The sequence below is a fragment of the Danio rerio genome, chromosome 7 (genome assembly GCF_052040795.2).
Source record: "Danio rerio strain M-AB ecotype USA chromosome 7, GRCz13ab, whole genome shotgun sequence".
NCBI classification, from domain to species: domain Eukaryota; kingdom Metazoa; phylum Chordata; class Actinopteri; order Cypriniformes; family Danionidae; genus Danio; species Danio rerio.
The window spans coordinates 80,497,501-80,524,525 of NC_141027.1; the positions used below are offsets into that span (position 1 = coordinate 80,497,501).

General features: G+C 38.3%; 6 protein-coding genes across 6 annotated transcripts in view; 4 read left to right on the top strand and 2 right to left on the bottom strand.

The window, feature by feature from the left end:
- Positions 1 to 17,105, top strand: part of sb:cb1081 — a 17,287-nt gene extending 182 nt beyond the window's left edge. The window contains exons 2-15 of the mRNA XM_087262478.1: positions 2,247 to 2,393; positions 4,976 to 5,122; positions 5,202 to 8,674; positions 9,380 to 9,417; positions 9,548 to 9,612; positions 9,711 to 9,925; positions 11,196 to 11,434; positions 11,520 to 11,660; positions 13,061 to 13,196; positions 13,894 to 13,923; positions 14,019 to 14,048; positions 14,339 to 14,368; positions 16,377 to 16,415; positions 16,517 to 17,105. Coding sequence (XP_087118604.1) covers positions 5,115 to 5,122; positions 5,202 to 8,674; positions 9,380 to 9,417; positions 9,548 to 9,612; positions 9,711 to 9,925; positions 11,196 to 11,434; positions 11,520 to 11,660; positions 13,061 to 13,196; positions 13,894 to 13,923; positions 14,019 to 14,048; positions 14,339 to 14,368; positions 16,377 to 16,415; positions 16,517 to 16,767 — 4,695 coding nt within the window. The 5' untranslated portion in view covers positions 2,247 to 2,393; positions 4,976 to 5,114 and the 3' untranslated portion in view covers positions 16,768 to 17,105. The remainder of the gene's footprint in view (positions 1 to 2,246; positions 2,394 to 4,975; positions 5,123 to 5,201; positions 8,675 to 9,379; positions 9,418 to 9,547; positions 9,613 to 9,710; positions 9,926 to 11,195; positions 11,435 to 11,519; positions 11,661 to 13,060; positions 13,197 to 13,893; positions 13,924 to 14,018; positions 14,049 to 14,338; positions 14,369 to 16,376; positions 16,416 to 16,516) is intronic.
- On the bottom strand, positions 14,406 to 17,814 carry LOC100329290 (histone H2B 1/2). The gene has a single exon (XM_087262479.1). The coding sequence runs from the start codon at positions 17,777 to 17,779 to the stop codon at positions 17,405 to 17,407; it is 375 nt and encodes a 124-aa protein (XP_087118605.1). The 5' UTR covers positions 17,780 to 17,814; the 3' UTR covers positions 14,406 to 17,404.
- Positions 17,815 to 18,773: 959 nt separating this feature from the next.
- Positions 18,774 to 19,085, bottom strand: LOC100329358 (histone H4). Its single transcript, XM_087260120.1, has one exon. It carries the CDS (start codon positions 19,083 to 19,085, stop codon positions 18,774 to 18,776), a length of 312 nt encoding a protein of 103 aa, XP_087116246.1.
- A 2,716-nt stretch (positions 19,086 to 21,801) lies between these two features.
- Positions 21,802 to 24,171, top strand: LOC137496249 (histone H3-like). Its single transcript, XM_087262481.1, has one exon. The coding sequence runs from the start codon at positions 21,836 to 21,838 to the stop codon at positions 22,244 to 22,246; it is 411 nt and encodes a 136-aa protein (XP_087118607.1). The 5' UTR covers positions 21,802 to 21,835; the 3' UTR covers positions 22,247 to 24,171.
- On the top strand, positions 21,802 to 24,171 carry unm_sa38659 (un-named sa38659). Its single transcript, XM_087262487.1, has one exon. It carries the CDS (start codon positions 22,937 to 22,939, stop codon positions 23,309 to 23,311), a length of 375 nt encoding a protein of 124 aa, XP_087118613.1. The 5' UTR covers positions 21,802 to 22,936; the 3' UTR covers positions 23,312 to 24,171.
- A 1,667-nt stretch (positions 24,172 to 25,838) lies between these two features.
- Positions 25,839 to 26,659, top strand: LOC569982 (histone H1-like). Its single transcript, NM_001442698.1, has one exon. The coding sequence runs from the start codon at positions 25,875 to 25,877 to the stop codon at positions 26,475 to 26,477; it is 603 nt and encodes a 200-aa protein (NP_001429627.1). The 5' UTR covers positions 25,839 to 25,874; the 3' UTR covers positions 26,478 to 26,659.
- Positions 26,660 to 27,025: the final 366 nt, after the last annotated feature.

Below are 27,025 nucleotides of genomic sequence, written 5' to 3' on the forward strand. Positions count from 1 at the left end.
ATCCTTATCTCTCAATGTTTTGTGAATGCTCAGGTGTGAGTCACGCGGTGTGAAGTGCTGAACATCCAACATTACAATTATTTCATTTAATGTATTGGAATATGGTATTTTGTGCTTTAAATATTAATTCAAACGTATGCTGGTATAGTTGGCGGTTCATTCAGCTGTGGCGACCTCTAATAAATAAAGAGACTAAGCCGAAGGAAAATGAATGATTGAATGACTTTTGTTAAGCAATGTGAGTTTTAAAGTAGTAATGAAGAGTCTTTAACCTTCTCAATATCATTCCAGAAATGTATTGTTTGTCAACTTATTTGTCAAATTGTTTGTCTGATTAGGGAAATCATAATAGCAGTCGATGACTATCGAAAGAGATTATTGACAGTCAGTTAAATAGTGCTAATGTTGTTTTGAAGTCATCACATGCGAATTCAGACCGAACATTCAAATTAGTGTGGTAAACATAAGAAGCGTGTCACAAATTCACATCTTGCTCATAACCTATGACAGGGGTTTTCAAACCTTTCAGCCCGCGACCCCTTAAAATGACAACGCCAGTGACTTGTATCCTCTAAGGTGGGTATAAATATGTAAACCTTACACACCGTCGCACATATACCAATAGGTGCAAGTCTATCCATCATTTAATTTTGATGAACGCCACTCGGAGACCATCCGCTATGTTCAGTTGTGGCCTGTATTTATGTTTAATGTACATGAGTGTCGTAAAGATATCAGAAAGCTTAACCTGGTGCATTAGAATCAATGTGCTGTGCCTTTAATATTACATAATCAAACCACAAACAATGTAAAGGCTGATGGCTTTTATTTGCATGGTGTTTTTTAATTAAACTATTACTATTTATTTATTCTGTAGATTATAGATAAATATGGTAATTCTAGTAGTTTAATAAAATTAATTTGATTTTTTTCCTCAAGCGACCCCCCCCCCCATCATTGACCCTCACTTTGAGAACCACTGCCTATGACACTGTAATCAATCTGTATGAGCCTTTTAAAATTGAGCTTTACTAATTTATTGAACATAAAAGTCAGAATGTGCGAATATGACACCAACTTCACCTCAAATTCAATATGGCTTTTAGCAACTAAAATGATATATGATATCATATTAGAATGTTATACATTCATTCATTCATTTTCCTTCGTCTTAGTCCCAGCTTAGTCGCCACAACTGTATGAACCACCAACTATACACGCATATGTTTCTCCACAGCGGATGCCCTCTTAGCTGCAACCCAGTACTGGGAAACACCAGTACACTACGGCCAGTTTAGTTGATCAATTCCCCTATAGTGCATGTGTTTGGACTGTGGTGGAAACCGGAGCACCTGGAGGAAACCCACGCCAACACGGGGAGAACATGCAAACTCCACACAGAAACACCAACTGACCCAGCCGAGACTCAAACCAGAGACTTTCTTGCCGTAAGGCCACGCTAACCACAGAGCCTCTATGTCACATGTTATATATTTTTATTATTATTATTATTATTATTATATTGCTTCATAATTTTATATCAGAATTTCAGTGTGAGTGTGTGCTTGATTCTCCTGTCAGTCTATATGTCGCTCGTGTCGCTGTTCATCTAAAACTGCACATCTATACTCCTCTTAGTCTATGCTGACATCATCTTCAGCAGCTCAAACACTCTAATGGCCAATGGACAGACGGCTGCTTCTCACTCAGGGCTGCTGGACATGCTAATGAGATGGAGAGATGATGAGCACTAGTGGGCGGGGCTTTCCCCCTCTGATGACATGTACAAAGGGAGAATGTCAATCAAAGTGCTTCATTCATCAAGTCTGATTAAAACAAACACAATTCACTCTTGTTTACCTTTAGAGGCTGGATATTTTGTATTTACATAATATATACATACTGTGCACTGTGTATATTTATGTATAATAAATACACACAAATACAAGCTGTACATAATATACAAATGAAATATATTTACATTTAAATTGCATTATATAAAAATATACACATATTCAAAAACAGATGTTGTATTCAATATAGTCATGCATATATTCATATACACAAAAAATATACACAGTCTGCATGAATATATTTATAAACATGACATTTTATATAACTCATCATTTGACTAAAGGCTACTCAAAAAAAGAACAATATATAAAGGTATTTACTGTATATAGTAAATGTAATGAGCATTCTTCTGCATGCATATGATTGTCTGAACTTGTTCCTTTTTTTTATAGGTGTTATTGTGCCTGTGGGTGGGGCTGAACACAGGAACTGAACCAACTGGTTCTGGAATACTGTAAAGTGTGTACTGCAAATACTTCTCTTGGAGGAACGAAATCATACACATCAGACATAATCAGAAGGAATACTCTTCACTGCAGGTAAGCAGAAATAGCTTTGGAAAGGGTCGCTGTTTTTACAGGTCTTTACAGGTCGCTGCGTTTTGTCATGGACGGAGCTGCAGGGGTAATGCGGGGGTAATTCTCACTCATGATTTACTTTGATTACAGTCAAATAAAATCAAAAAAGTAATGCATATACAGCTGAAGTCAGAATTATTCGCCCCCTTTGAATTTTTTTTCTTTTTTAAATAATCCCCAAATGATGTTGAACAGGGCAAGGAAATGTTCACAGTATGTCTGATAATATTTGTTCTTCTGGAGAAAGTCTTATTTGTTTTATTTCAGCCAGAATAAAAGCAGTTTTTAATTTTTGTTAAACACCATTTTAAGGTCAATATTATTAACTTTAAGCTATATTTTTTCGATAGTCTCCAGAACAAACCATCATTAAACAATAACTTGCCTAATTACCCTAACTTTACCCTAATTACCCTAGTGAAGCCTTTAAATGTCACTTTAAGCTGTATAGAAGTGTCTTGAAGAATATCTAGTCTAATATTATTTACTGTCATCATGACAAAGAGAAAATAAATCAGATATTAGAGATGAATTATTAACACTATTATGATTAGAAATGTGTTGAAGAAGTCTGCTCTCCGCTAAACAGAAATTGGGGGGAAAATAAAAAGGGGGGATAATAATTCTGACTTCAACTGTACATATACATACATACATACATATATATATATATATATATATATATATATATATATATATATATATATATATATATATATATATCAACATACAGTACCAAATGTCACTATAGCATTATGTAAACAGAATACTACTACTACTGCTACTACTAATAATATATTATTATAAATATACATGCTAATAATAATCATAATAATGTCATTGGAACACTGCTCTTTCAGCTTTATGTCCTCAGTATTGTCCCTTTTTTATTTTTCCTCAATATGAATAGATTGTTAGCAGTGATGGCATCACGTAAAACTCTAAAAAGAATTGCAAGTAATTTAAGGTAGATTGTTTCAGGTTAATAACTATTACAAAACAGATGATTATGGTTTTGGACGGGTCTGGTTGTACACCATTTGACATTTTTCCATTCAAATGTATTTGTATATATTTTACCTAATGCAAATACTTCGTTTACTTTTACTAAGGACAGCATACTTTTTTCTAACATTACTAAACCACATCTTCTGCTGCATCCAAAAGTTAAAAAAGATAATTATTTATAAAAACATAATCTATTTTCTGATATTATGGTACAGAACTAACAACATCTAAATGTAAGTCTGGGTTTCATCACGTTGCCGTCACCAAATGTCCCCACAATTATAGCAATACCAGTTAGTTTTGACTTTGTGGGGACTATTTTTGATCCTCGTGTGGAAAATGGCTCATAAATCAGACAGAATTGAGTGTTTTGAAGATGTAAACGTGCAGATTATTTTCTGTGGGGGTTGAGTTCATAAGTAAAGGATAAAATACACTGTCTGTACAGTAGAAACAGCATAACTGCTATGGGGAGAGTCCATAAAACTTGAAAGTCAAACTTAAAATCATTTGTAAAACTATTTTAATGTAACTTAAGGATTCATGGAATTGTTTGTATTTTTTAAATGTTTGCTGGTAAACAAAAAAATGACATCTCTTCCCGAAGCACATGCAGTGCAGTGTATCTAATGCCGAGTTCACACTGCATGATATTCATTATCGTCTCACACTGCATGACCAGAGTTGGGGGTAATGCTTTACAAGCAACACGAGCTACGTAAAATTATCACTTTTCTAAGTAAAGCAGGCGGCATGGTGGCACAGTGGTTAGCACTGTGGCCTCACAGCAAGAAGATTGCTGGTTCGAGTCCCGGGCGTGGAGTTTACATGTTCTCCCCGTGTTGGCGCTGGGTGTCCAGCGGGTGCTTCGATTTCCCCCAGTCCAAACACATGCGCTATAGAGAAACTGATGTACCTAATTGCCCATAGTGTGTAAGGCTGTATGGGGGTTTCCCAGTATCGGGTTGTGGCCGGAAGGGCAACCGCTGCGTAAAACATATGCTGGATAAGTTGGTGATTCATTCCGCTGTGGCGACCTCTGATAAATAAGAAAACTAAGCTGAAGGAAAACGAATTAATGAACTAGTAAAGCATAACTTTAAAAAATCAAGTACTAATATTTTAGTTACTTTTTACTTGAATTAATTAGCTTTTAAAAATAAATTGCCGAATTAATATTTGCATAGTCATGTTGAATCCCACACTCAAGGTAAATTAAGGTTATGCAGTGTATTGTTATTATCAGAAATCTGCAAGTTCTTAAAAAGATCAAGCCTCAGCCAGGTAAGGACAAGCAGCGAAAAAGTTACTCAATACTAACGTAACACATTACTTACCGTGGAAAGTAACCAAGCAGCACAACTAGTTAGTTTTTTGGTGGGCAGAAGTTTGTTGGTAAGTTACTGACAACTCTGTCTGGCTCACAAACATACACGAGAAGTGATAAGATCACTCAAGATCACATGCGAGACTGGAAAAGATATTTGAACTAATCTGATGTACAAATGTTCTGTGCACTGAATGGTGATTTACAGCAAAAGGGCCAAATGATTATTGAGAGGAAATGTTCGGGGAGCTGCTGGAATTTTAGAGATGCTGAGATTTGAGGAGACTGAAGGATGCCGAAACAGCGGATACCAGAGCAATGCCATTTAAGTTGTGCTCCTGCAGTTGATGGAAAGGTAAGATGTTTTACACCTTATAGTTAAGCTTACATTTTGTGTCTCTTTTATTTTGTCTTATGCATTTTGAAATCCACAGATACACTCCATTAACACCAAATAACCAAAACGGTCCAGAGATGGAAGGTCTTACTATACCTTCATTTAAGGGTGGGACAATTCATATCTCACCCGAAGTCATAGAAACCCTTTCGCTTCTTGACATTGTGTGGTCCAATAAGTTCGAGAATGAGAACATTGATGCAGATGATGCCAAACAAAGAGAAGCTGATTTTCTGAAAGGAGCTCCACCCCAGTGGCTGCAGTTTTATTGGTCAGAGAAAGAAGACCGACCATTTGTCAAACGGAATGGCTACAACAGTTTGGTAGAGTTAATCAACAAAAACAAAAGGAAAATATGGAGTGTCATCGACATGCATTTGTTTTACCAACCCGGGAGTGGAGGGTCAACCCTGGCGATGCAGGTTCTTTGGAAATTTCGTAAGGAATTCAGATGTGCCAGAGTTACAAACTCTTCTCTGGATGTCGCAGAGCTTTCAAAGCAAGTAGTCAAGTTTTTTATGGCGGGAGATGATCAGGATCAGAACACTGTGCTGCTTTTACTGGACATCAAGGAAAAGATGAATGAAGATCAGCCATTTAAGAGAATTCTACAGGACAGCCTGATCAAGGAAATCAACGGGCAGAACATCAAAGCAAACATTCCAGTTGTGATCATTTTAAACTGCAGCATAATGGACTTCACAAGAACAGATACACTGAGCCTTGAAGCAAACTTGACTGAAGGTGAAGAAATAAAACTAAGGGAGAAGCACAACGAAGTCACTACGAAGCACAAGGAGCATGAACGATTCAGGGGCCTAAACAGAATGCTTGGGAATTTCAGTGTGTTACATGATCGGTCGCAAAAACGTGTTGAAACTTTCACACACTCCCCAGAGTGTTGCATGATCTCAACGCCAAATGGTTCCCAAATCCCAATAAAGTATTCAGCTTTCTCCACATCCTCCCTTGAAATAATATGGGCAAACATGTACCAAGATGTGCCAGTGGATCATGTGTGTGCTGAGGAGTTGGAGAGTGAGTTTCTTAAAGGGGGTCAACCTCAATGGGGGGACTTTTACAGCTCAGAGCATCAAGGCACCTTGTTTGTCAAAAGAGACCTCTATGAATCCTTGATCCAGCAGATTAATGTGCAGAGAAGAGGCCAGTGGAACGTGACAACCATTAATCTGTGTCACCACCCAAGGAGTGGTGGATCGACTCTTGCCATGCAAGTGCTGTGGGACTTGAGGAAACATCTCAGATGTGCCAAACTGAAATCAAAAACAACTGACCCGATGATCATCAAAGATGACATCATCAGATTAGCCAAAGAGGGAGGGGAGAGACATCAAAACACGGTGCTTCTCCTGCTGGATGTAGGGGATGGAGGAAACAGAATAGCATACCGTTTGCAGAAAGAGCTCGACAAGAGAATTGCTGGAGATAACTTTCCAATGCTTATCATACTGAATGTAGCAAGCAAGACAACAATTCCCAAAAGCTTCAGTGTGAAACTAAAAATGGAGCTGTTACCGGATGAAATAATCATGTTTAAGGAACACAAGCCAGTGATCAGGGAGGCACATGGGACAGATTCTGAGAGCTTTCACAGCTATAACATTATGTATGGAAACTTCAAAAAAGATTTGGTCAAAAAGGTCATCGGTAAGGACCTGGAAAATTATGTTAAACACAACAAGGCTTCCCCAAACACAAAACTCTTCTCGTTTTTAGCACTACTGAATTCATATATTCCGGGCTCCTGCTTGCTTGAAAGATTGTGTTTGGAATTCTTTGCAAGTCAAGGTTCTCATGCAGGTGACACAATCACACACATAATGACTCCCTTCATGGATCTTTTGGTGATATACAGTGCAGAGCACTGTGAGGACAAATGTGTCCGCATTGCACACCCTATGATTGCTGATGCATGCATCCACAAGCTGTTCACCTTGTCTATACCAAGAGGTGAAATAACACACAACTTTTTGTACTTCATAGTGAAAGCGTTAAAGAAGCATGCTGACTTTCTGCACATTTGCAAAGACATTCTGATCACCAGACAGAAAGGAGATCAAGAGCATGACAAGTTTTCAAAACTCATTCTGGACATCATGGAGGAAGACCTCTATACAAACTCTGCGAACTGCATATCTGTGTTAGAGTTTGCCTCTAATCTCTATCATAAAGATGCCTTCTATCCGCAGGCTCTAGCACGGTTCTACTATATCAAATTTGCAGATTACACAAGGGCTGAAAGGTTTGCAAAAAATGCCATTCTAAGAGATCCAAATAATTCTTTTATGAGAGACACACTTGGACAAGTGTACAAAAACAGACTGAGGAAGACCGTCAAGGACAAAATGTCTCCGAATTATTCTCGCAGAGTCTTGGAGAATGCCGTTTCTGCTGTTAAAGCATTCAAAGAGGAGACAAAGACAGCTGAAGAGGAGCAGAAATCCGATGTCAGGGACAGCAATGCTCCTAGCACCTTTAATATCAGGGGTATATTTGGTTTCATCCAAGTTCTCAAGATTCTCTTCGATGCCCTCACACATCACAGTTCAGAGTGGGCAGACTTTCTAAGAGGGAAAACATCTATCACGTCTCTTGGCACTTCATTTAGAGACCAAAAGCTGAAAAGATACAATGATTTCCTCAGCAGCCTCAAAGAAGAAATCAAAGAGAAATTTCATGTTTTTCAGTATTACCTCACGTACTCAAAGCCAAGCATTGACAGAGAGGAACCGCCATACTTTTACCGAGATGTTGAAGATTGCTTCAAGAAATATGTGATTCAACAGGAAAAGGCTGCTCAAAGTAAACTGAGAATGCTTGAAATAAAAAAGGCAGATACATTTCCAGGGTTGTTGAACCTCTTAGATCAAGACACAGCTGTGACAGAGTTAGAGGAGATTCTCAGTCTAATTAATGTTAATGACAGCCAAATTTACATTCTTGCCAACATTATTTTGTGCAACAAGTCTCCCACATCTCAGTCTCTCGAGTCAAAACGAGAGCTTCAGTACATGATGTGGAGAGACTGGCAGCAAGAAAGAAAGGGAAGAAGCCCGGAGTTTTATCTGTTGGTCCTTTTGTTGTTTTGGCCTGGAGATGATCAACAGAGTACACCAAACTCGCCAAACCTTGCAGAGTGTGTAATATATATGCACCAAGCCTTTGAGAGGACCTACAGACTGCACCTTCGCTCACGTTACCTGGTGCCCCTCTTTTTCCTTGGAAAAGGTGATCATTTGCAGAGAGTTGTGCATAGATCAAACATAGAGCAAAATCAAATGGACGCCCTGACCAAAGGGGATGAGAAAGCTGAAATCCAGGACCTTCAACGAGTCCAAGGGGAGGTTAGAGACCACAAGGTGTTTGCTCTGAGGGGAACAGTCCAGATTGAAGTAACTCCTCACCATCCAGCCAGCGTACGTGGCCAAAGCCTTGTTTCATTTTATCTGGGCTTTAACATCAGAGGGCCCGTAGCTTACAACATCAGACGTGAGTAATAATTGAGATGCATGCATTGCATCAGACTCTGTATTTCATTTTAACATCAGATGATCCTACTTTATATTAAATGGCCTTAATGACTAGGTAGGTACTTTTAAATGAATCATTTAGTACAATGAATATTGTAATTCTGTAATTAAATGTATTAATACACTGATGACCCATCTCTTCCAGTAACCCAACCCTAAACCTACCCATACCCCCAGACCTATCCCTAACCTTACCCACTGACCACTTCAAGAGCACCAGAAGTGTTGTGGAATAGTGTATGAACACAATAAGTTCTTTGTACTTATTATTATTGTTAGTACATAAAAAGTACATAGTAATTAAAGCCATTTCATATAAAGTGGAGATATTATTAATATATATATATATATATATATATATATATATATATATATATATATATATATATATATATATATATATATATATATATATATATATATATATAATTATAACACCAAAAAATGACATAGTGTCACTTTAAAAATAAAACCTGCATTGTCCTTGCATATCATTAGTGTTTATTGTGTGGTCTACGATACACTGAAGCTTAGAAGGGGAGCAAAAATAGTTTTATGTAAAAATAAATCCTTAATTTATTTAGTATAAATTGATTTCATATTTCAGATTAGTGGTGTGCATGAGTTTATCTTTTGTCTGATATGTTTTTTTTTACCTATCCAGCATCACACAGACAGTGCCGTACATGTGCTTCGATTAGGGTGAGTAAAAAATAGTTACATTTATTTAGTGACTTTTTATTAAATATTATTAATATTCTTTTTGTTTTAGGGTATATATATATATATATTTGTTATTGTTGATGGCTGAAATCTCGGCATATTGTTTTAGGATTCATTTGAATGGGACCTGATTGAACCCTCTGTGATCTCGGATGATGCACAGATAAAGTACAGGTGCTATTTCCACAGCATCCATCCATCCATCCATCCATACATACATACATATATACATGAAAAAAGTTGACTCTATTTTGACATTTCCCCACCTGCAGAGTAAATCTTGGTTCAGGGTGTTATGAGTGCAGGAGGACTGGTCTACGTGTTGAATGTTTGTGTGATGTTCAGCTTGAATATTTTATTTGCGACTGGGAAATACTAAGTGATATTCCAGCAATTGAGAATTGTACACCATGCGGCCCTTTGATGGACATTGCCATCATCTCTGGAGAACTGAACGCAGTTTATCTGCCTCATTTTCTGTGTTTAGGTAAGTTTACTAAAATACTGCATATTTTTTATTAAACTCTTAAAGGGCTCAAATGTGTTTTGCAATAATTTTGTGATACTTTTATACTATTTTGTCAAGTAAACATGTATGCTCTAGAATCACAAGTGCTTATGGGTTTATGTTTAGTTGCTTTGGATGGGAACTCAGTTATGCATGTAATCATGCTTCCTTAAGAAGGAATGAGACGCTTGTTGCATCCCAATTTGCATATGTATACTACATTCTACATACTTTTGAGTGTGTAAAAGATTAGTATGCAAACTTTGGGACAAACTCACTAATGAACCGTTATGTTGCTTAGTTACAGGCCCTGTCAATCATCTTGACACATCATCCACATTTATTTCATATTTAATTTCTAACCAAATTGTAGATTTAGCAGCAGATTAATCTACCATTTGCGAGTCTTTCATGCAGAGAAATCACTTTAGGTCTTTGGATAACAAATCATTCAGAAGTTAGTGTCCAAACATCTCTTTATATATGTTCACAATGTTGTTGCAGATATAATATAAAGCGGAAAATGTGATATAAATATTTTCCAATTAATGCTAATGCTATAACAGTCATTTAAATGTTTTACCGAAGCCTCTGTACTAAGTCTGTAGTTTGTTTACACTTTTTACCCGAGTTCTAATTGAATTCATGTCCAACACGCAATATATTGTGGGTAGTATTAGCATTTAGAGTATAGATGGTTCTACACTTTGAATACCTGGGAACCTTTGGCATACTCTTTTCAACATACTATGGTTTAGGACACTAATTCTATTTTGAATACTACTTATGATGAATAATATCTGACAGGGGTGCCCAATTTCAATTAATTTCTCCAATTAAACACACCTGAACCAGCTAATCAAACTCTTTCTATGTAAACTAGAATCTTCCAGGCAGGTATGTTAAAGGAAGCTGGAGCTAAGCTGTGCAGGACACTGGCCCTCCAGGACCAAGTTTGGGCACCCCTGGTATATAAATTGGGATGCAGTAGCTATGTCCCCTTTTGAAACTTTTTGCATACATGTAAAGACACAGTCAAAGTCAAAGAAGTGTCATTTTGGCAGGCAAGTTTTGAGGGGGGGCTAACAAGGAGATTTTAAGTTTGAAAATGTATGTTTGTATAGTATGACGACCACTTATTATGTTAAAATCTGGAAGATCCATTTTACTATTTCAATGAATGACCCATTTAAGTTTAAATTGACTCAATACTGCATGATTATCATCAGCACATTTACCACAAATGCAGGTGGACCTCCAGTCGGCGTGAGAATTCTCCACGTTGAAGACAGTGGAGTTTCATTCGAGAAATGCAAGTTAACCAGGTTCCACGCCAAACTTCTGGACCACACGTTTTCCCCTAAAGGTCTTCTTATGAAAAGTGGACGCTCTGTGAACTATCATTGTGAAACGCTGATCTACCAAACTCTCAAATCTCACCTGACTCTTCACGTGTACTTGATTCCAAGCGATAAAAAAATGATAGAGGTAAGAATTTAATAATAACACCAAAGATCAGATAACTGCTTTTCAACTATCTGTGCTCCAGAGTACTTCAATTTATTTCCTCCAGGCTGTTAAAGAAAATGAGACTGAGAGCAAGGCTATTTTAAAGCCGGGACCGGAATGCTCGCTTCAGATGAAGACTTGGTTTTTAATGCGGACGCTGGAGAAAATGAGGAAATCTGCTTGTCATTCTGAAGTCCTACCCGAGGTAATTGAATACGCCTATGTGAGTTATAGTTGTGCAAGCAGTGTGGTTTATTAGCTTCAATTGTGTTTCTCCAGAGATCACATTTGTCAGTCTCAAGGGGGTTGTTTAACTGATTTAATCTGGAAGATGCAAGGTATCGCTGCAGCCTGGAGACCTCCAAGTTGGAGGGATAATGCCACAAGTAGATTGGGTGACCTCCAAGTGGATTGCAGATTGCAATTTGGCACTTCTGTATGATTTTTTGGATCCCAACAAGCATTTTTGTGTTTAAAAGACAACTAATAGATGTCATTTCAAGAGTTAGCTGATGATTGATTATAAAGCTTGTTTGGCATGCTGTTCCGGGAGAGCATCCTCAATCCCAGGGCTCCCTCCTGTTTGCAAGGCAAGAGGGGAGTTTGAGCTCAGGTGAATCTGGAGAACTCCCCTGCTGTAGTAGCTAATGAACAGATAGTGATTGCTCTAAAATATAACTACTGACTAGGAGCATGTCTATGGCGCTGATTTGGATTAGTCATTTAACTTATTAAATTAAAAATAAAGCATATTTTTAGATGGTGGGAGGAACCCAAGGAGCTCAGGGAGAACGTGTGAACTCCGCACAGAAACATTGGCTGGCTTGGAAAAGGATTAGAACCAGAGACGTTCTTGCTGTGAGGCAACTGTGCTAACCACTGGGTCACCATGTCACCCATCTAGGAAAGGAGGAGGAGTAGGGGTAGAAGGGGGGATTCTTCAAAACAAAGATGGCTGTGATGTGGAGCTTAAGGTATATATATAGTGGCTTAGGAATCGTCTGATTGGTGAATTGTGAATTAGATAATGCTAGACCAGCTGTAAGCAATCATACGCACATGATCCTTTCAACATTAGTTTCAAGAGTTCACATTTAGATATTGTTTGACAACTGTTAGCAGGTTTGGCATGCTGTCCCTGAGAACCCTGAGCTTGGAGATAGTTAAGCCCAGTGCTCAAGCATGGTCAACAGAGCATGTACGGGGAGTACGAGATCAGGTGGTTCTCGAGAGCTCCCTGTGGTAAAGGAGGAGAAGGGGTGGATGGGGGGGTTTCTTCGGATAACGAAGGTAAGGGAGTAGTTCCAGCTAGGCGACTTACAGTGACTTTGGATTAATCTGATTGGCTGACTAATGATTGTATTATCATTAGTTAGCCAATGGGTAATCAGCTGCAGTCAATCATATCACGTGCTCCTGTCGAAATTAGTATGTGAAACTTTACTTATAGATAAACTGCACATAGATGTCTTGGCTAAAACAGTTTTGGGTGACAGATCTAATAGATATCTATCGATAGTACAAAAGTAAACCAGTCATCAGATGTGACAGCACATGTGAAATCTGTCAGTCCACTTCTAACCCTTTCCTTTTTCACTCCATTAGCAATTACAACTCAAGTACAAGCCTATAAAACCAAATTTCTTCGAAGTATTCGTTGATGCTCCAAAAGAAGACTTCTACCTTCAGCTGATGTCGCAAAATCAAAAGGGAGTTGTATGGGATGCCAAAATACGTCAAGGTAATTATATTTAGACCTGCTTACACCTAATTTAAAGTGAACAAGCCTCATCCATTCACTTATTGTTTGATTGAGTTTGCATATCTTTGTCAGCATTTTGTAAATGCAATATAAGCACCCATTTTGGAGAATTACATCACCCATCCATCACCAAATGAATACATTAAATAAACCTTCAGGTAGCCAACAATTGCTTTAGGACTTGTTTAGATCTGTCACTGCATACGTTCACTTCATCACCTACAAGCTAACATGCCTTTGTAAACGAATGGAACTATTGTTTTCCTCTCTGTTCACAGAGATAGGCTACAGGTGTGTGTTGTGTTTCTGTTGTTAATGCTGATATCTTAACATCATTTCTTAGTCAAAAATAAATTGAAATGAAAATATTACAATTAAACAAACATCTCAGAATGTCCCATGTTCCAAGTCTGACACCGTTTGTGTTGAGCTACCAAGCAAACATGCAAAAGCCATATATATGTAGGAAAGTACCACCCTTTAGCATTTGTTTTACATATTAAATGCAGCCATATTTCCCCACAAGCACATATTACTGAGTTCTCAAAATGTATCCCTGGGCGCATTTTCACAATGAAGCTCTTTCGGCTGCATCTGCCCTGTTATAAAGCCTTATTGCACTGAGTTTATTCATGCTTTTCAAATAATTCTGATGTTTCTGTTTCTCCCTTTTCAGCTGACTATAGTCAGAGTACTTCTTCAGTCGGTATGTGACAATATTGTTTTAACAGTGATCCAAGCATATGACCAGTAAACAATGCCCATTTTATCTGATCTCTAACCAATTTGCTGCTTTTGCAGATGCTCGCAAAGAATCTTATTGCTCAAATGGTGAGAATTATACTGTGCTGTAATTGTGATTATTAGTGTAGGATTTAAATGGCAACATTGCATAGTTTTTATATGCAAATGTTTTGTTTACATAAACATTATATAAGTATGAAAATGATGAAATTGGATACACTGCTCTGCTGAATTAGGTTTCACTTTGGGTTTTGTCTTGTGTTTGAAATATGTAAAAGCATTTCTGAAAAGAATAATACATTATGTTGAGGTTCTGAACTGTGGGCTGTTTTTATATAGTGATTAATGCTGATGTTTATGTGTTTGTTTGTTTGCAGATGAAAGCAGAGATTTCCCCAGTTCAAGCGGTAGGTCTCTAGCACTTATTCACAACAAAAGACTTCGTCTTGGCCCCATAATTTAATTTATTTGAATGTTCTTCTTACTTAATCACTGAAAGAGATTTGCAATAATTACATATGATCAGTGCAGCTGGAGTAGCAAACAAGCAGCAGGGAATGCTGGGAATTCTTTTGAGCAAACATCTTAGTTTTCATATTTCACTTTTGAAGCTACTTTAGACCTGTGCTAATTCCGAATATTAATAAATCAATTCAATGTATTGAATTCTTACAATTAAATGAATTCAATGTACACGTTTAAGACAATTTACAGAAAGGGAAATGAGTATCAGAATGAGGAAGAAATGCCCCAGCAGGCACACAACATCCAAGTATAAGGTTAGAATTAGGTCGGGGTGGCACAGTGGCACAGTTGGTAGCGCTCTCATCCCATAGCAAGAAGGTTGCTGGTTCGAATTCCGGCTGGGTCAGTTGACGTTTCTGTGGTGAGTTTGCATGTTCTCCCCGTGTTGGCGTGGGTTTCCACCTGGTGCTCCCCACAGTCCAAACACATGCGCTGTAGATGAATTGGGTTAGGGTGGTTGAATTGTATGTGTGTATGTCCTGGTCCTCCAGGTTGGGGGTTAAGCGTTGGGCTAACAACCCACCTCGTAAAAAATAGATGTTACGAAGCACCAACATGATGTGGCTAAATATCTGCTTTGATAAAAAAAAACAGCCCTGGGATTGAGTAAGTACAATTTAGGTTGTCACGTCATGTGACCAAAATTCAATGTCTTGCCAGTGTCTAACGACAACGTTAGACGCCCAATAATAATATGAAATTATGTTGATATTTGGTTGATTTTAGGTTGTGTTGGAAAGTGACCAAAATCCAACGTTGAGGCAACATCTTTAAACCAGCATCATATTGATGTCAAATACTGACATTTATTTGTCAGGTATGGCAACCAAAATCCAACGTCTAATAGACGTCATCATGGTAACGTCAAGCTGTAACATCATTAAGCCTGATTTGTACTTTTGTGTCAAGTGATTGGCGTGACCCACGGCGCATGCAACGCACGTAGCTGTGCATTTATACTTCTGCGCGCTGTTTCTGTTGTTCTGCAATAACACTTCCGAAACGCTAGTTGGCAGTAGGTGTTTTTGTTTCTCTGTGTCAAGTATCTTCGCTGGTGTTTTGTTTTTTCTAAGCAATCCCTAATGTACAAGCAGTTTAAACTCTAATTTTTAGGCAGGACGCGGCGGACGTGCAACAACTTTAACTATGAGGTAAACACAAAAACAAACGTGTTCATCCGGAGCTTCTTCACAGGACTCCACACTTGTGAGCAGTTGCTCCAACGGAGTAGTGCGGATCTCAGTCCCGCCCACACTCGTCAGAGCTACCAAGCCGTCCATTCACAGAGCTTGCGTTACGCGTCGTTGCATTGTGTAGTTGCATTTTTTGGGCAGAAGTATAAACCATCCTTTAGACATTGATATTTGGTTGATTTTAGGTTGGACATTGATGTTGGGTTCCGACATCAACTTGATTTTCATTTCAAAACAAAGTGCAACGTCCCCACGATGTTGGGGTAGTACGTCAATATAACGTCATGTTGACGTCTTATACCTGCTGGGGTGATTTAAGTGAATTTAAATCTTTTGTTAAGGTTTCTTGATCAGATTAGTCTGTTATTTACGTGGTGACCTTTAGATGGTAGGGTTAAAAAAAAAAAAAAACAACTTTGGAGAATGAAGAGAGAAAAATGCTTCAGACTACTAGCAACTGCACTAAATAAAAACCCATTTTGCTTTACTAAAACACAGTGAAAATCTGCTTTTATAGGCCAAGCAACATCAAGTCATGTCTGCATATGATGAACGCAGCCAAACTGTCAAAAAATCTCTGCATATTTAATGTGCAGAGTTTTTGTTTTTATAATTATGTACATCTATAAGCTTGAAACACTTTCAATTGAAAGCTTTTCTATCTTTTACCATTCACTGGATGCCTTTCGTCCTGCAGAGGCTGATGCAGTGGAGAAGAAAGAAAGATTGAGCAAAGGTAAATGTGATTTCTGAAGCTAGATTGGGGATGCTTGTTCTTCTCTTAAAGTTCTGTCCATTGGCTTTTCATAAAGATAAGACAATATTTTGTTCATCCAGGTGCTGACTTTGTGGTCACTCACGAGACGGACTTGATCAACAGAGTCACGCTGGTGGAGCCCATAGCTGATGACATGAAATCTCTGATCGGTGTGGAAAAATACAAAATAATTCTGAAGTTAGAAACAACACATGCGCAAATGAGAAAGCTTCTGGATTTTCTGTCAGTGCCTAGACTGAAGGAGAAATTGTACCAAAGCCTTTTAAAACACGAGCGCTGCCTTGTTGAAGATTTGGAGCATTCTGGGTAGACGCTCTTCCATGTGTCAGTGCCAAGATTTCATAATGGGCTATAGTTATTCTACATTAGATAGTTCTGATTAAATAGTAAATTCTAGCATGTAACGAGGCGTGTAGTGTAAACTTAATGAACTGTGGTTAGTGCTGAGCATTTTCTGCTTCTCGTTGACACTGATAGTCATGATGTTATTGAATATGATCAGATCTCCATCCTGTCCGTCTTCCTCACTAAACTTCCAGTGATGTTTGGTTGTCATGTCTTTTGTTTTGTAGTTTTATGCTGTCTTCCTACCGTGCACTCATTTGCTCATGTGTCATGTTCCCATTAAAGGCTTTATGCTTAAATTGATTGGTTTGGCTTCACTATATGCAGTTATGCTGTTAGGTTTGCTATGATCATATTTTCGATAAAGACTATTCTGGCTAAACCTTTTATTTTTATCTCTGTGATGGAGGAAACAAAGCTTAGAAATGATGCACGTAATTGCTAGTATTATCTTTTTGCAAAACTTTTGTAGTGTGTATGGCTTAACAGTAATGTTCACTAATCACTCTGTACATTAACTTGTTAACTTTATCAGTGAGCTCTTTAAATGAATGAGTTGTGTGGCTCTTAAAAGAGCCTTTGTGTTGGTTAAAGCCGAAATTCTACTTGGAGCTAGTGTATTTAGTGACGGCCTTGGTACCCTCGGACACGGCGTGTTTGGCCAGCTCTCCGGGCAGCAGCAGCCGCACGGCGGTCTGGATCTCTCTGGAGGTGATGGTGGAGCGCTTGTTGTAGTGGGCGAGACGAGAAGCCTCACCGGCGATGCGCTCGAAGATGTCGTTGACGAACGAGTTCATGATGCCCATGGCCTTGGAGGAGATGCCGGTGTCAGGATGAACCTGCTTCAGAACCTTGTACACGTAGATGGCGTAGCTCTCCTTCCTGGTCCTCTTGCGCTTCTTTCCTCCTTTGCCGGCGGTCTTCGTCACGGCTTTCTTGGAGCCCTTCTTGGGCGCAGCTTTTGCGGGTTCAGGCATGCTGAGACTTTGTGTTAGAAATCTCACGAGTGGATGATATTTGGTAGCCATACAGGGGTTTATATTTACTTCTGTATGCTAATTTAGAGACGCCCTGATTGTGTGATTTCATAAGCCAAACCCACAAACTCACATTTCATTGGAGAACACGTTGCAGAACTAAAGCCAATCGCAGGCGGTTGAATAACAGCTCCGCCCTACGATTCAAATTTTAACGACACCCCCAATACTCTCTTTTCTTTGTTTCGTTTCCCGCTCATTCTAAGCTTTATTCTTTTGTAATAATTGGGCAAAGTATCTACTTATAAAACAGGCATGTATAAAATCCTAAAAAACAAAACTTTATTACTTTGGAAAAAAGATTAAGCCCTTTGAGCAAAAGCCTTTATTTTATTGCAAACATTCTTGTGCATATATATCGCACACTACAGGGAACCTGCTTTCTTAACATCACAACCATGAAAGCCATCTAATAATAAACTGTAAAAATCAGCTTATGCTACTTTTGAGCGGTATGTTAAGAACATTATTTTAAATACATTTAAAGAAGACTCATAATAGGTAATTAACAGGGCCAGAGAGAATCTGCGAACATTTTTTTGCCTTTTCTTCAGAGAATTTAGTAAAAAGTGCGGATTTATGCAGAATAATTCGAGAATCACAGCTAAAAACTTAACAGATGAAATAATATATATATATAAACTTCATTTCAGCAATGCAAATCCAATTAGAGCCACTTAGTTGGTAAACAAAGAAAATAACGTTACCCACTTAGACAAAACATACTTTAGTCTGTTTTGTAAACGAATCATGAACATTTATAACACTACATCTCTTTAATATACGTGACATTATAAAGTAATACTTGATGGCCTAAATATCTGCAGATTTCTGCACGCGCAGATTCTGTTTGTACATACAAGTAACATTAATTCTCTTTCAGTGAAATGTTGTGTGGCTCTTAAAAGAGCCGTTGTGTTGTTGTTTGTGCAGTTTATCCACCGAATCCGTACAGAGTGCGTCCCTGTCTCTTCAGCGCGTACACCACATCCATGGCGGTGACGGTCTTCCTCTTGGCGTGCTCGGTGTAGGTGACGGCATCGCGGATCACGTTCTCAAGGAACACCTTCAACACCCCGCGGGTCTCCTCGTAGATGAGACCAGAGATACGCTTAACACCACCACGACGAGCCAGACGGCGAATGGCGGGTTTGGTGATTCCCTGGATGTTATCGCGCAGAACTTTACGGTGACGCTTCGCGCCTCCTTTACCGAGTCCCTTTCCTCCTTTACCTCTTCCAGACATGCTGATTACTCTACAGTTTTCAACTGACACAGCAGTGTAAATAACATACTGCGCCGAATGAAAAATTTTACATCTGCCTAAAGGACCTAGCTGAAACCAACTCTGCACCACACAGGCCACGCCCCTCGCTTAAAAAAAAACACAGAAAACAATGAGATGAAACCCTCAGTGCACAAAACATATAAATATAAAAAAAGAAATTCTGATTAATATGTTCAAATATATACTGATGCAGCTAAAGATAGGGAAAATAAAGTAGGAGTAGCTTTTAGTGTTCCAGTTATTAAAATGAAGACATTAATACAGGTGAAATGACTGCGATTTTATTAGCATTACAATGGGTAGAAGAAAACAAACCAAAGAATACAATTATCTGTTCTGATTCAAGCTCATCTTTAATATCGATTAAAACAAGACATTCAAAATGTAGATCAGATATTTTGATAAAACTTTTACAATCAATTTACAGAATTAAAGAGAGGGAGATTATTTTAGCTGTGGGTTCAAGCACATGTTGCAATTTTAGGGAACTGAGGAGCAGATGAATGAGCAAAGGAGGCAAAAAATCGACAAAATATCAGAAATTTACATGTTTTTAATAACTAGTAAAAACGAAATGAAGATAATTATTCGACATTATGTGAGAAAAAGATGGAAAAAGAAAAGGGAGGAAGAAAGAACAGGAAGATGGTATTATGTGATCCAGAGGATGGTGGGTAAAAACAGAAATGTAAGGAGAAATAGACCAGAGGAAACAGTTACATCAAGGTTTAGGTTTGGACATACTGCTCTGTATAGTGGACTGTTTAGAATAAAACATCCAAATGGAGTTTGTATTAATTGTAATAAAGAAGAAAGTATAGAACATATCATATTGGAGTAGGAGATAGTAAAATGAGATAGTAAAATAAAAGCTTTTCTTAGAGAAAGTGGGTTGTATAACAGAATATAAATTAATAAGTATAAAAGGGTAGAAATTTCAATTCTGATCCACACTCCTAACCAGTAAATGCCGGAAAAATATATTACGTGTCCTCTGGTATAGTGGATTTTAAAATCTGAATATTAGGGTACATTCACATGAATCTAAATACTTTTATTTATTTTTTCAGTCTATTATCCACACTGAGAAATAATATGTACCAATAGTGAAATAAATAATTTCCATGTTGTAGTGTGGACATTGAATTGAGGGTTCAGAAAAATAAATTATAATATAATGTCAAATAGTGCTTACAAATGGTACTGTACACATACATGATACAAAATTTCATTGAGAAGAAGAGAGAAGCCAATTTTGATGTTTTTTTATAAATATGTATGTCTTCTTTTCAGATCATGGTGTTTACTCAACACTATACCCTGAAACACCAGATGAGTTTATTGTGTGCAGGATAATCTTAAAATGTCAGTGAAGCATTTAAAAGTGGGCTTTGAAATATGTTATGTGAAACTAATGACGTAAATAAATTAGATTAAACAATCATTTGGTCAAAATCGTATGAATGTTTTCCAAAATTCAATTACAAATTTTAAGTGCTCACGAGCTTTTGTCAAACCACATAAAAAAAAAACTCATTTCTGTTATTTATTCATGCTATAATCAAATGTTTTTACTCACTTTAAAAAATAAAACAATAATGTAAGTTGCCTTCAAAATTATAAATGTTTTTGTTATTTACTTTTCTTTTTTTTTAGAAAAATACACACTACATGGACATTTAAAGTTTTTTATTTTTATGACAAACGCATGTCTTGAAACATTACAACCAACAATTTATTTGCAACACACCCCTCTTGGAAGTGAAAACAAGTGAATTAGCTTGCAGCTATTTATACACGATATACACACATATATATATATATATATATATATATATATATATATATATATATATATATATATATATATATATATATCTCAGAGTTTTAATAAAGAAAAACCCCAGACACATACAAGGAGAACATGCAAAAAAAAAACAGAGAAAGACAACACAGCGCAGCCTGTTTTAAATAATTGTAATTGTTTTATTTACCATGATACTTAACATTTCAAAATTGATCAAATATAAAGTGCACACATGGCTCTGGAAACCACAACTCCCTATTTTGAAGTCAAAGTTTCAATATAATCTCAGGTTTCATTTGTGTTTGCATGATTAACTACAGCAATTGAAAGAGGGGGGTTCATGGTCCTTTTAAGTGGAATACAGTACAACCAAAGTCAGTTATGACTCTTAGCCTGGGGTTTTAGATGATAATAAATACATTATGACTAAGAGTAATTGATTTCTGCTTGGTCTGTGTTAGATATGTGTTACAACTATGCTACACACTTCATCCCAGTGTTTGAAAGTTACTAAGCACAAGGTTATATAACACTATCTATTTGATGGGTTTCTGTTTTTGATAGTTGTTCTTGTGTGGCTGTGCTTTATGGTTTGTAAAATATTGCTTCTGGATAACTTACATGTGAAATCATCATCTCGTGAATGATTAGCCTTCACAAGTTCAGCGGTTCAGCAGAGAACAAAGCGACTTCTCTTGGGCGCGAAACACAAACGGTCGCTGCTGTTTGAAAAGGCAAGTTGTGTCATCATTGGCCAGCCGCAATGCTTAGACGGCCCCCACTATCCAATCACAAGCCACGGTTCCCTCTCTACACGGGGGCGCGCGTTCTTGACGGGTTTAAAAGAAGCTGTAGTTGAAATGCGGTGATATTATCTGTCTGTTCACAGAGAGCTTTTACAATGGCCAGAACTAAGCAAACCGCTCGTAAATCTACCGGTGGCAAAGCCCCCAGGAAGCAGCTCGCCACTAAGGCTGCCCGCAAGAGTGCCCCGGCCACCGGTGGAGTGAAGAAGCCTCACCGTTACAGGCCCGGTACCGTGGCTTTAAGAGAGATCCGTCGCTACCAGAAGTCCACCGAGCTGCTGATCCGCAAGCTGCCTTTCCAGCGTCTGGTGCGAGAAATCGCTCAGGACTTCAAGACTGACCTGCGCTTCCAGAGCTCCGCCGTCATGGCCCTGCAGGAGTCCAGCGAGGCTTATCTGGTCGGCCTGTTCGAAGACACAAACCTGTGCGCCATCCACGCCAAGAGGGTCACCATCATGCCCAAGGACATCCAGCTGGCCCGCCGCATCCGCGGAGAACGCGCTTAAACTACAGTTGCCCGACACACGTCAAACCCCAAAGGTTCTTCTCAGAGCCACCACTTCTGCACCAAACGAGCATTTTAAACTTACACCACATGATACTTTTTCATATTACTGGAGTTCGTGATAAACTGCCAAACATATTAGTACAATAAATACAGAGGTGGTTTATGTTGGTAAAGTTTTAGGAATTTAATTTAAGAAATTTCGTTATTAATAGTGTTCGTATCCAGTTGAAATGAAATAATTTGTAGGCTAACGGCTTATTAAATTGGTGAATTTTGACACCAATAGAAAATAAAAATTCAAAGTAGACCTAAACTAATGTATAATTTATACGTGCTTTCATAAATCTTGAACTGTTCACTGCATCTTTGTATTAAATTAGTGTTATTAAAGGATGTGTTTTAAACCGAAAACAATATCAAGCTCAATAGGGAGGAAAGCGCTTTGATTGACACAATGCGCGGCAACGTAATAGACGAGCAATGGGCGGGGCATTAGTTAAACGCCAGAGGATTGGCCCTCTTTCATTGGCGATGTCTTGACTTTCCCAATGAAATGTGAGTTTGTGGGTTTGGCTTATGAAATCACACAATCAGAGCGTCTGTAAATTAGCATACAGTAGTGAATATAATCCCCCGTACGGCTGCCAAATACCATTCTTTCGTGAGATTCCGATCACACAGTTTTATCATGCCTGAACCCGCTAAAGCTGCTCCCAAGAAGGGCTCCAAGAAAGCCGTGACGAAGACCGCCGGTAAAGGAGGAAAGAAGCGCAAGAGGACCAGGAAGGAGAGCTACGCCATCTACGTGTACAAAGTGCTGAAGCAGGTCCATCCTGACACCGGCATCTCCTCCAAGGCCATGGGCATCATGAACTCGTTCGTCAACGACATCTTCGAGCGCATCGCCGGTGAGGCTTCTCGTCTCGCCCACTACAACAAGCGCTCCACCATCACCTCCAGAGAGATCCAGACCGCCGTGCGGCTGCTGCTGCCCGGAGAGCTGGCCAAACACGCCGTGTCCGAGGGCACCAAGGCCGTCACCAAATACACCAGCTCCAAGTAGAATTTCGGCTTTAACCAACACAAAGGCTCTTTTAAGAGCCACACATCTGTTTCACATATAGAGCGATTTTGTTTCAAGAGATGTTTGATCCATTACAGCACGTATGACAGCAAAATCAACACAAACGATAGTTAAGAGTAATGATAGATTATCGTGCTAATGACGTCAAGTCAAAGAGGACAACGTTACAATTTATTATGTAGCATAACCGATATGTTAGGTTTGTCTACGTGCTCGATCATAAGGACGTGTCCTCAATCTATAATGGGAGAAAAAAACACTAGTGGCTCTCTACCTGCGTTTAAAATTTTGGTTGTTTATTAGTACTTTACAGTACGGTTTAATTCTACTTCCCTAATTTATTATGTAAATCCAAAACTTGATATGTCGTTGTTTTTTTTTCTGTATGCCGGTAGTTTTTTTTTTTTCTTCAAGATCTTTACGCAGATTGAAGTGGTCACTAAGATGCTTGAACATCTGTCACTAGATGTGAATTTTATTGTGTTAAAGAATTTATACTTTAAAATTATATTGCACGAAAGAGACCTCATTTATTTAGTTGCCTATAGGAAAATGCTTATTGTGCCATTCTGATAAGATGCTTGCTAAAGAGCAAGACATCCTTGTGTGCGTGTGTGTTCCTGTCTGAGCTTGCTTGTCAACTAAATCGCTGGATATTGTTCTGACTGAAACACATTGTGGAGATTTTTTAACCAATTAGGTTAAAACACCTATTTATGACACAGTTAGCAAGGTTATGTTAGAGAGTGTTGTTAATTTGGGATTGTAAGCAGAACGGCCTAGTGCTGGCTTCTCCTGATGGAATTGCAAACTATCTGCAATAAACTTACTTTAACTGATTAGTTGTCTGACTCCTGGTCCTCATCTGACACACCAGCCATTTTGGACTCCGTCCAAAAACACTACCTTATGTTTTTTTTCCCCAGGTCAACATAACACTGCCTTAAGTATTAATCAGCAATAAATTAATAAAATATTGAATTAAAGCCTTAATGCTTTGTTAATAGTGAGAATTTTACCTTAAAATAAAGTGACTTAAAGTTGAATTGTGCCTTTATGATCATACAATTTGGTCTTAGAGTGGCTGTTGCAGTTATGTTGACACAAGCTCCAGGTATATAAAAGCTTAACATCTGCAGTAATAGTGTGTGCATTACAGCATGCATTAACAGTTATTTCCATTTTTTTACCATTGAATTAGTATTTTGTACCCAAAACAGTAATCCAGTCTTGAGGCAAGACATCTATTATTTTATTTCATCATTTAAAACAGAGTATACCTTATAAAAAAGCTGTTTTGCAAACAACAGATTGTTGTAGCACATTATTCTGTATCAATCAAGTGTAACACCCAAGAACAGATGAATGACAAATGAAACAACTCAGATCTCCAAAAGCTTTAAAAGCAAAACTGTTTACTATTAAAAACATTCATAAAACATATTTATTAATGTAAAGGTGCTGCAATATGAGTATTTACTTCCAAAGGTCAGGTCATTTTGACTGGACAATTTTCTCTGGACTGTTTCTGTTTTGATACAAGCTGTGAATAAAATAAGTGTGTTCAGAGTTGTCAAAAATGCCCTCACTGTAAGCATAATGACAGTTTTAGTCATTTATATTTATACTCGCATGCAGGAGGATTTGTGTGATTATTTAGCCACAGTTCTGTCCTTTTCAAATCAGGAAGCTTTATCAAACTTCCAAATTGTTGTATTTTACTGTTATTGAATTAGTTTTGATGTTTGAATATACACATACTCTTCCAAAATTTGTACTTCATATTGTACAATAAACTACAGTAGCCTCTTCGAACCTTCCACTACTCCCACTGACACCCGTTTAGCCTGTTCGGTTGTTTGGCCTAGTACATCACACATACGCTGTGAATGATATAGCTTTAATTTAAAATAAAAAAATAGTGCAATTGTGATTAAATCAGTATTTAACACAATTAAAAAGTGACGTGGTAAATGATGTAAAATATGATAAACATCTTAAAAGTGACTAAACAGAGTCTCAAGCGGACAAGGATCCTTCGGACGGAGTGCGTGTGTTTTAATCTGCCCACAGCAGCGGCTCTGTGAAGCTCACCACACGGCCTTTGGTGATGCGGCTTTCACTACAGATGCTTTTCCTCTTTTAGGTCAAAACACAATTGATGACAAAAGTTTTTATTCAGCTTTTCCATTTTAACAAGGTATCAAATGTACACACGGCCTTTCCTCAAAGCTGATACTCGCCATGAATTAGATGTGATTTAGACAAAATAAAATTTTTTTATTCGCGTACTTCAGTCTCAACTAAAAGCCCAAAACCTGTGGTTGTTGTTCGCTGTGATTAAAATGCGCCAAACTACTTTACCACTCCAATTTAGCCGGAAATGTGAGAAAAGAAAACACAAGCTCGAGGAGCTCATGGCGGCGCTGAACGCCGAGATGGAGAAGTTGAGTCTATAAGGTTCTCATGTGCTATTGAAGAGCGCAGCGCGGAACAGTCACAACTCATTTCTGAACTCCCGAAAGGTCAGTAAAGCGATAAAATGGCAGAAACCGCCCCAGCTCCAGCTGCCGCTGCGCCGGCTAAAGCGCCCAGGAAGAAGTCTGCTGCTAAAGCCAAGAAGGCCGGTCCAGGCGTTGGCGAACTCATCGTCAAAGCAGTGTCCGCGTCCAAGGAGAGGAGCGGTATGTCCCTAGCCGCCCTAAAGAAAGCTCTTGCCGCCAGTGGCTACGACGTGGAGAAGAACAACTCCCGCGTCAAGCTCGCCATCAAGGGTATGGTGACCAAAGGCGTCCTGAAGCAGGTCAAGGGGACCGGCGCCTCCGGCTCCTTCAAGCTCAACAAGCAGCAAGCCGAGCCCAAGAAGAAGCCAGCCAAGAAAGCGGCTCCTAAAGCCAAGAAACCCGCCGCCGCCAAGAAGCCCAAGAGCGCTGCTGCCAAGAAGCCCGCCGCTAAGAAGTCGCCCAAGAAGGCCAAGAAACCCGCAGCGGCCGCCAAGAAAGCGACTAAGAGCCCCAAGAAGGCCAAGAAGCCCGCGGCCCCTAAGAAAGCTGCCAAGAGTCCCAAGAAGGCCAAGGTGGCTAAGCCCAAGACGGCTAAACCCAAAGCGGCCAAGCCCAAGAAGGCAGCGCCCAAGAAGAAGTAGATGACATCTTCAGCTGTTTGTTCCTCAACGGCTCTTTTAAGAGCCACCCACTCATTCTGAAGAAAGAGCAGCGCTCCTTAATTATACTGATACATTAAGACAGTGAAAAAAACGTTATATTATTTACCCCATATTGGATTCCTAGTTACTAGTAAATAATATACAATTTATTTATGAATTATACATTAATTAAATTAAATAAAAATATATATATTTTTTATAATTAAATATAATATATACTAAAATTTGAATAAAAATGTAGCTTGTCTGTCAAATACAAGACTATCATTAATTAAAAGTTTATATAATAGAACAACCACAGTGATTCTTCATTAGTACATACGCAACTATGCTAATGTCATAAATAATTACAATTTAGTCTAAATTTTAACAGCAATCTCTTAAAATGTTGCACTCAAGACTTTTTATATAGTTATTCACTTATTTGTATAAGAGTTCTTTGAGGTTTTATTAAGGTTTTTGCCACATTTAATTTTAATTTGACTATGCATAAATTATTTTGTGTTGTTGTGCAGTCATTGCCTATT

Excerpts from the sequence above, each read along its gene's own strand:
- LOC569982 (NM_001442698.1), top strand. The coding sequence starts at position 25,875 with ATGGCAGAAACCGCCCCAGCTCCAGCTGCCGCTGCGCCGGCTAAAGCG.
- LOC137496249 (XM_087262481.1), top strand. The coding sequence starts at position 21,836 with ATGGCCAGAACTAAGCAAACCGCTCGTAAATCTACCGGTGGCAAAGCC.
- LOC100329358 (XM_087260120.1), bottom strand. The coding sequence starts at position 19,085 with ATGTCTGGAAGAGGTAAAGGAGGAAAGGGACTCGGTAAAGGAGGCGCG.
- LOC100329290 (XM_087262479.1), bottom strand. The coding sequence starts at position 17,779 with ATGCCTGAACCCGCAAAAGCTGCGCCCAAGAAGGGCTCCAAGAAAGCC.
- unm_sa38659 (XM_087262487.1), top strand. The coding sequence starts at position 22,937 with ATGCCTGAACCCGCTAAAGCTGCTCCCAAGAAGGGCTCCAAGAAAGCC.